The sequence below is a fragment of the Procambarus clarkii genome, chromosome 29, assembly GCF_040958095.1.
Source record: "Procambarus clarkii isolate CNS0578487 chromosome 29, FALCON_Pclarkii_2.0, whole genome shotgun sequence".
NCBI lineage: Eukaryota > Metazoa > Arthropoda > Malacostraca > Decapoda > Cambaridae > Procambarus > Procambarus clarkii.
The window spans coordinates 31,335,577-31,345,527 of NC_091178.1; the positions used below are offsets into that span (position 1 = coordinate 31,335,577).

General features: G+C 36.8%; 1 protein-coding gene across 2 annotated transcripts in view; it reads left to right on the forward strand.

The window, feature by feature from the left end:
* The window catches only part of LOC138369746 (uncharacterized), a 45,950-nt gene that overhangs the window by 34,072 nt on the left and 1,927 nt on the right, over window positions 1-9,951 (forward strand). Inside the window, exons 1-2 of one of the 2 annotated variants that reach the window (XM_069333190.1) lie at window positions 4,742-4,938; window positions 7,984-8,090. In XM_069333190.1, coding sequence (XP_069189291.1) covers window positions 8,046-8,090 — 45 coding nt within the window. In that variant the 5' untranslated portion in view covers window positions 4,742-4,938; window positions 7,984-8,045. Of the gene's footprint in view, window positions 1-4,741; window positions 4,939-7,983; window positions 8,091-9,951 lie in introns of those variants that run through there. The other variant, XM_069333189.1, reaches the window with a different exon arrangement.

Consider the following 9,951-nt stretch of genomic DNA (forward strand, 5'->3'; position numbering starts at 1 on the left):
CCATAGGTGTGGGAATGATTTGCATTGAGAATGGTGCAGGAGAGCCTTTGAGAAACTTTTACTCAAAAAATCCAAACACAAAGGTTTAATTATAAATTGTTTTTCTACAATTATTTTCTTCCAAATGTAAAACAAATAGTTTTTACATGTTTAAATATAAAATTTATGGTGTTTTTTTGTAAAATTCATTAATAAATTGTGAATGATATATATTGGCTGAGTGAAACCTTTATAATCCATTTAGTTATAATTTGAACAGAAAAAAGTATTTTTCCAAATTTTCTAAAAATTGCTCTTTTTAACACAATTTGACTCCTTATACATTCCACTAAACACTATATCATGTTTAAATATATAATTTATGTATTATTCTCTAAAATAATTTATATAAATTATATAAGTTGCTGGAAAGTGGTGTTAAGGATTTTGAAAACATTTTGTTGTGTTAATATGTTCTTATTAACTATGTCTCAAGTTCACAGTTTATCAAACAAGAATATTAACATTCGTCAACTCTTAAAATCTTATATGTTATCTTGCTGGTGCAAAAAAGGGTGAATCTTTAGGAACAGCTATAGTATCTATATATCACAAATGGTGTTTTCCCTAACTCAAACAATGTAGGGTTTATTATTCTACACATATTTCTAATGACTCTTAGATGTTTACATTCTCTGAAGTATAATTGTGAAGGCTGTGTCCATCACTCTCAACACAGATTCTTAAACTCGTCTCTGCAGGTTCAACTATATAATTAGTTTCCATTTTGAATTTCCATGGACATTTGTATCCAAAATGAAACCAATGTGGTTTCCTTCAGCGCCTTCAGCCAGCACATTTGCTCATTCATTTCCACAGATTCCAACAAGGTAGGGGATTTACAGAAATTTGTATATTCATATTGTTATATATTAAAAATATGAATGCAGTTCAATATGATAAGACAAATACATGAGTTTATGATAAATTCGTTTTCTGTGATATACCATTGATATGCTCTTTTTTTCTTTAAACGGCAGACTAAACTAAAGTGCTCACATCAACAGATTTGATGTATAAATGGTCAACGCTCAACAGAGTTAGTATAAATGTATTAGTATAAATCTTACTTGTCTCATTGTTAATTCACATTCAATGTCAACTTGTGGTTTTGATGTGGCACGTTTGGCCAAGACACCCCACCCCATTATGCACCCCATACCCATCTTGTGGGCGGTTGTGGAAAGGGTTACAGAGGCACATAATGGGCTCAGGGACTGAACCCCACAATTCATTTAGCTAAGCAAGTTACAATCTTGATGAGCTAGTTACAAAATTCAATATAAGTCATCACATCAACAATGGGTTCGAGATCGACCTCAAGTACAGGTTCTAAATTAAGCAACTGACATATGTGGAGAGCTAGTATCAAAATTTATATGTTTGTCCTGCACACCGTCCCCCATCCAGTGGGCAGCGGTGGATAGGTTACAATCACTTAGTTGTTATCTACAGTTAGCAAACTGGGGATATTTGGCTAAAATTTCTGGTAGCAGATCATTTTGAATGAAATATTGACACATCGCTGGAACATTGGTTATAGAATTGTCTCTAAATTCATGTATCTTTTCGCACTCCATCACATAGTGACGGAGGGTGTGCGAATAATTTTGTTGACACAGTTTACATTTGGTCAGGTCTACATCAGCAGATAATGAGAATTCCCAGAGATACTTGTAACCGAGTCTAAGCCGAGCAGTAGTAACATCTAGAAGTCTGCTGATTTTATTGGATGATCCATAGATGTGTGGCTCCTCTTGTATGATATGTATGATAGATGGAATTACTAGTTCCAGTTTCTAGGCAGGCGATGAGTACTCACAATAACCTTAATTAAGCGTCAAAACAAAAATGTGTATACTCTTTTTACTCTCCTGACCTTAGTTCTCGAGCTATGTATTTCATTTTGGTACCAACGTGTTCGCAATAACATTCTCTAGAAGAAAATCAGCAAAAACGGTCACCAAAAGTTATATGAATACCAGCACCCAATAAATACCTACGTAGATGACTCGCCGTGAGTGCCCAAGAGCAACAAAATGTTTTTACTCTTGGGATTGTTATCACTTCCACACTTGTCCTACAGCGTTAATTTTGGTATCAATGTACTCGCAATGAAATTCCCAACACGGTGATATGAATATAAACGTAGAATAATGGTCGCTGCCCACCCGCAAGAGTGTGGGAAGTGGCGGAACTGTTACCCAGTATTGGTGACAAGACGACACATGGGCGATACAGTGCTTTGAAAGTTTATAATTATATCACTGTCCTGACATTATTATTGTATGTACGTCATTCATTTTTGTGCCAATGTTTTCGCAATAGAATGTTCTATGAGCCCGTAGGTAAAAAAGAGCAACAAAGCGTAAGATAGAATAGCACCATATATAAAACAACGCTGGTACATATCAGTGAGCGTCAAACACACACGAAATGTGTGTGTTTGATGGTGGTCAAACGATGTTTGATGTGTTTGATCAGGTGATGTCCTGATCCGCATAATTAAAGTATGAATTATGTTGAGAAAAAATAAGAAAAAAGGGAAAAAACAGGGGTGGGAGAAACATGACAGAAAAAGAGTAAAAATACAATTTGGTCAACAAAACAGCATTGTTTAAAATAAAAGATATGGATTGACATTTTGGGGGTTAGGTTGGTAGGTTACATTGAGTTAATTAGGTAGTACTTAGTGTTTATCTGTTATAGATAGGAGCTGTCTGGTATGGGCCAATAGGCCTTCTGCAGTTACCTTTGTTTTTATGTTTTTGCCCTGTAACCTAAATGGTTAGAGAGGCACATATATGGGCTTAGGGACTGAACCCCACACTACATTTAGCTAAGCTGGTTACAATCTTGATGATATAGTTACAAAATTCTGTATAAGTCGTCACATTATCAATGGGTTCGAGATCAACCACAATTTCCTGAATAGATATAACAAAGGGGATATTAATAGGGTATTAAAATTGTCAACACAAGATAGAACACGAAACAATGGGTATAAATTGGATAAGTTTAGATTTAGGAAAGACTTGGGTAAATACAGGGTCAGTAACAGGGTTGTTGATTTGTGGAATTTTTCTTAACTTATAAATTTATCTTTATTTATCTTAAACTGGTTGGGAGAGGTACAGTTTTTAACATAATTGGGAAGGTCATTCCACATTCGAGGTCTCTTGATTTGTAAAGCATTTCTAGTTTGACTAAGTCGTACTCTTGGAATATCAAATAGGTATTTGTTTCTGGTGTGGTGCTCATGGGATCTGTTACAACCTTCTAGGAAGCTTTTAAGGTCAGGATTGACATTACAGTGCAGCGTTTTATATATATAAAATACACATGAGAGTATGTGCAGGGACTTAATATCTAACATATTCAGAGATTTGAGTAAGGGGTCCATATATACTGCCCGGTTGCCTGAAATGCTATAGGCCTACATAGTGGCTTTAGGTATTGTATGCACTAGCTCTATCTATAAATCCAACATTATGTTTGTAAATCAACTATGTATGTATGAAAAAAAATGACTAATACGTTCGGCGAATGACTTTGACTTCAACTTCACTTTGACTTCGTTCATGTCATCGTATTTTCCGTAATATATAAAGGTTATGACAATGCAATTATATTATTGTGTGCAAATAAGTTTGAAATTTCATGTACCCTAAAAATATTAAAATAAAGAATAAGAATAATTAAATAATTGTTGTAGTAAATTGTCACACGTTCATCATACGCAAACGAACACACAGTTTGGAGCGTCAGTACAAGACCGCCGCCATTTTAAAACACGGCTTCGAATGTAAGTAATGTTTTTCTCGTACTAACACTGTGTTATACAATAGATTTGGTCTTGAATTCACAAATTTAGTTGTTACATCTGACAGAGTATGTTAGACGGTGTAATGCTGGTCCATGTTAACGTATTTGTGGGCTTGGTTGGTTTAAATGTGGAGGCGAGGCCTGGCAGTGCTGGTGTATGTGGAGGCGAGGCGAGGCCTGGCAGTGCTGGTGTATGTGGAGGCGAGGCCTGGCTGTGCTGGTGAGTATGTGGAGGCGAGGCCTGGCAGTGCTGGTGTATGTGGAGGTGAGGCCTGGCTGTGCTAGTGTGTATGTGGAGGCGAGGCCTGGCTGTGCTAGTGTGTATGTGGAGGCGAGGCCTGGCAGTGCTGGTGTATGTGGAGGCGAGGCCTGGCTGTGCTAGTGTGTATGTGGAGGCGAGGCCTGGCTGTGCTAGTGTGTATGTGGAGGCGAGGCCTGGCAGTGCTGGTGTATGTGGAGGCGAGGCCTGGCTGTGCTAGTGTGTATGTGGAGGCGAGGCCTGGCTGTGCTAGTGTGTATGTGGAGGCGAGGCATGTACAACACTCCCCAATAGGAAGAAAACCCACTGGGTTCTAGGCTAGGTTAGGCTTATCTGTAATAATTGAATTAAGCCTAGCAAAGCCTAGAACCTAGTTCAGTAATTTAAAAAATGTTGTAACTTGAAAAATGCCATTCAATACATTACACAATTTAAATATTTTCAGGCAATCAACACAACCCTCATGTTGGCTAACCCTCTCTCATGTTGGTCAATAATTTAATTATTTTTTTATGGAGTAATCTTTGCTGTTGAAATGTAGTCTTTTTGAGACTACATTTCAAATGTAGTGTGTGTGGAGGCGTGTATGTTAGGTATTACCTAATATACACGGTGTAATATATCTATCTGTGTGAAATAGATTAAATCCATTTATTTGATATTCAGCTAATAGTTCTGTATTTTCTACATTCATCCATGTTTTGGTAAGTGCAATAATATGTATTGTTTCATTGCAGATTAGAGATTCAAGATAGTTCTAGATTTCCGAAGTACTGAAACGCGCGCCATACAGGCTTGGTGGATCTAGGTGCAAGGTAAAATTATTTACATTTACTTTTGTATTTATGTTTTGTATTTATATGCATATATGCATTTATATGCATTATTCTATAGAATAATAGATCTCGTAATAATTTTGCAAAAATAGTGGCATTTACTATTTTTAAAAGATTATTAAAAAATTTACTGATATGGTGCATTCGGAAGGGCGAAGAGGGAGAACGGCCTGTTGACATAGCTCGGGTGCAGGGGGGGGGGGGGTTGTGTAAAAGCCTGGTTTGTGCCTCGGAGAGGCTATGGGATCCAGTAAGTTCAGTAGAACTTCGGTTTCAACCCTTTTACCCTGTTGTAGCTCAGTCGATTAAGGCAGTGTCTGGGATGCTCCCGGACGCAGGTTCGAATCCTCGTCACGGCCCTTGTGGATTTGTTCATTTGATGCATCACGTTATTGTGATCTGTGTGTGTAATTCTTCACTTGCTACAGCAACAGGAATGTGTGTGTATGTATTTGTGTTGTTGAATATGACCGAAAGTGTAAGATTAATGATTCTAACACAAATCGTCTGAATATTTGTTTTTCTTCACTGTCGAGAGTAGTTAAAAAAATTTACTCGAGTTTATTTTCACACTTTATTTATGGTCCTTAAGTCCCTCTCCTTAATGCTGCTGCTGTTTCTCGCATCTTTGCATCGCTTGTATGTTTGGGGGTTTGGCCTCTTGCTATATATTGATTCCATTTGTGTGTGTTTGGGTCTCAGGCCCTCTCGCAATTTCTGTTGAACAAACCCCTTTTCCTAGTTCTGCATCTCTCCTTTGGTACAAATTTTGTTGTGCTTTTATCATATATTTCACAAAACTTGACATACATTTCATTTACTTCATGTCCTATCAGCAAGTGTTTGTCAAATTCTTTAAGGAAAGTTTATCATCCTGATTGCAGATCTCTAGCGATATTATGTCAACTTCTTGTGGATTCGCAATCATTATTTAATTTACCTTTAGGTGTTCTTTCACCAGCACAGCAACACTGTACCTCTCCCAACCAGTTTAAGATAAAAACTAAGTACTAACTAATTAACTCAATGTAACCTACCTTACCCCCAAAATGACAACCCATGTCTTCTATTTTAAACAATGCTGTTTTGTTGACCAAATTGTATTTTTGTTTTTTTCTGCAATGTTTCCCCCCCCCCACCACTCTACCACTACATTGAGTTTAGTAGCTCTGTGCACGTCAGGTGCTGTTTAATATACAGACCTACTCCTCCATTTGACCTAGTTTCTCTATCACATCTATATCACTTTGTGCTTTAGCCCTGGTGGAGCTTGGTCCACCAGGCTGTTGTTTGGAGTGGCCCGCAGATCCACATACAGTCTGCATATGATATACAGTCTGTTGATCAATTAAACTACAGTAGTTAGTTTTTATCATCCGAATGCACCAATATGTGTTCATTCTTCCCAGGTGAAGGAACTAGGTAATATTCATCATCTGAATGCACCATCTGATGCTTTAACACACTCATGATACACGAGAGGTTTAAAAAACTTTTAAAACTTTTAAAACTTTTTGACCTATGTATTTAAAACCAATTCTAAAGTTAAAAAGTGTAGCATAGGCCCCTCGCAGAATGTTCTTAATATGATCCTCAGGTTATAGTTTTCTATCTAAAACCACCCCTAGATCTCTTTCTTGATCAGAATTCTTTATAGATCTCAGTGGCTCGATCATAGAAACTGCTCTAAATCCTTGTTGGCCTGGATTGTGGAGGTCATTGGTCTCTATAAAACTAGTAATCTGACTCCTGATCACTCTCAAATAATTTTATTATGTGGGATGTTAGTGCAACTGGTCTATAATTCTTTGCCAATGCTTGTGTTGTGTTGTGTTGTTTTGGTAGTGATGTGCAATGTGTTGTTTTGGTAGTGATTCGTCCAGTTCTGGTAGTAGTGCGGTTGTTGTGTAGTGTAGTACTTGTGTGCTTGTTAATGACTTGTATTCCAGTCTTGTGGGTATCTCCTTTCCCCTACGGGCCAACTGCTTTGTTCTTACCTAGCATTTTGCTTTGTTTGGGTATGAATGTTTGTGTGCCGTATATTTTGCAAAATTTGCCATATATCTCATTATTTACTCCTCTGCCTAGCAACAAGTCTGTCTAATTATACTCATTAACTGTTTTTCAAAGTTCCCCATAGTGTCCTTTATTGAAATCGAGTTCATGAACCGTTTCAATGTTCTTATTTTCTTCTAGATTATATCTTAAAGTATATTTAAATGTTATTGTTATTATTGTTATTAAATGTTATTGTGACATTGCATTGCAATTGAGCTATGTTGTTTACCATACCGTTCATTTCGTGAGTATAAGTATAGATGCCACACTTGTGACAGGTAAAACCATGCCTTTTTTGAAAAACAGCACCGTCTGCTGCACGTAAGAGCAACCCACACTATATTATGTTGCGATATTATTTCAATATTTCCGATTGTATTGATAATTTGAATTTTCATAGATTTCAATTTATTTTCATTTCGATTTAATAATTTTGTGTGACATTGCATTGAAATTGAGCTGTGTTGTTTACCATACTGTTCATTTCATGAGTATAGTTTATTTTTTTATTTTTTTCATTTCATTTTTTTAGCTGTTCTTATTTTTCAGTGATGGGAATATCAGATCATTTGATGTTCCCAATTTTCTGATGGAAGCATCAGACCATTATAGAATGCATCGGATGAGGTAGTTTGGAATGGTGGGGAGGACGAGAGGGGGGTATGGTGGGGAAGACGAGGGGACAGAGGAGAGGGTAATGGTGGGGAGGACGAGGGGACTGGGGAGTTGGGGATGGTGGGGACAGGGGAATGCTGGGGAGGACAAAGGGACAGGTGAATGGGAGATGGTGGGGGAGGAAGAAGGACAGGGGAGGGGAAAATGGTAAGGAGGACGATGGGACAGGGAAGTGGGAATAGTGGGGATGATGTGGGGACAGGGAAGTGGGAAGGACGAGAGGACTGTGGAATGGGGAATAGCAAAGTGAACTATAATTATATATATTAATTAATTCTTATAAATTTCCAGAAGCCTGTATCAACACCCACACTAATGCAACTGAAAGAGATGTTGAGACAAGTATTGCTGATATGTTGAAGAACGCCCCAAACAAACTCGGTGGAAACAGATACAAGGTAAAGTTTGCCAATTTGCTGTAGTCTAATTCAATTTCTTTTTAGTAATCTTCGAGAACATTTATGCTATGAATAAGATAAAATAATGTAACTGATTTTGATTTATTTACTATTTATTATTTATTTACCGTTATTAGTATAATAGATCTCGTAATAATTTTGCAAAAATAATGGCATTTACTATTTTAAAAAGCTCGGGTGCAGGGGGGGGGGTTATGTAAAAGCCTGGTTTGTGCCTCGGAGAGGCTATGGGATCCAGTAAGATCGTCCTTCCTTTCCTCCCTAGAATCTGGATGTAGCAGGTGCTCAATTGTCAAAAGTGAAAAATTGGTTTTGTCTTCCGAATGCACCATTTCTGTAAATTTGCTAATAATCTTTTAAAAATAGTAAATGCCATTATTTTTGCAAAATTATTACGAGATCTATTATACTAATAACGGTTTGATAAAATACAGTAGACTGCCTACTGGTTTTACCTGTAATAAGGTTTGATACAGATGATTATGATTATGGTTTTGGCCTCCACCACCCTCTCACCTAACTTGTTCGTTCCATGTCTACCACGGTTTTGTCTTCCGAATGCACCATTTCTGTAAATTTGCTAATAATCTTTTAAAAATAGTAAATGCCATTATTTTTGCAAAATTATTACGAGATCTATTATACTAATTACGGTTTGATAAAATACAGTAGACTGCCTACTGGTTTTACCTGTAATAAGGTTTGATACAGATGATTATGATTATGGTTTTGGCCTCCACCACCCTCTCACCTAACTTGTTCCAACCATGTCTACCACGGTTTTGTCTTCCGAATGCACCATTTCTGTAAATTTGCTAATAATCTTTTAAAAATAGTAAATGCCATTATTTTTGCAAAATTATTACGAGATCTATTATACTAATAACGGTTTGATAAAATACAGTAGACTGCCTACTGGTTTTACCTGTAATAAGGTTTGATACAGATGATTATGATTATGGTTTTGGCCTCCACCACCCTCTCACCTAACTTGTTCGTTCCATGTCTACCACGGTTTTGTCTTCCGAATGCACCATTTCTGTAAATTTGCTAATAATCTTTTAAAAATAGTAAATGCCATTATTTTTGCAAAATTATTACGAGATCTATTATACTAATAACGGTTTGATAAAATACAGTAGACTGCCTACTGGTTTTACCTGTAATAAGGTTTGATACAGATGATTATGATTATGGTTTTGGCCTCCACCACCCTCTCACCTAACTTGTTCGTTCCATGTCTACCACGGTTTTGTCTTCCGAATGCACCATTTCTGTAAATTTGCTAATAATCTTTTAAAAATAGTAAATGCCATTATTTTTGCAAAATTATTACGAGATCTATTATACTAATAACGGTTTGATAAAATACAGTAGACTGCCTACTGGTTTTACCTGTAATAAGGTTTGATACAGATGATTATGATTATGGTTTTGGCCTCCACCACCCTCTCACCTAACTTGTTCCAACCATGTCTACGACGGTTTTGTCTTCCGAATGCACCATTTCTGTAAATTTGCTAATAATCTTTTAAAAATAGTAAATGCCATTATTTTTGCAAAATTCCTGAATATTGTCAAAATGACGGAAACCCATATGTCAAAAACACATGGAGATATACCAATCCTGGAAGACATTCTTCCATCCCCACTTGAAACTGTTGAGCAGGTGGAAAGTCTGTCACATGAGCTAAAAGTTAACAGTGAATATAAAAAGAGTATGGTAAGTGTTGCTTAATTCTTTTAGCCTGAGTATGGTAAGTGTTGCTGAATTTTTTTAGCCTTGTACATATGTCTTTTGATTAGTTTTTTTGCAGATGAAGGAAGGTGGGGTGGCACA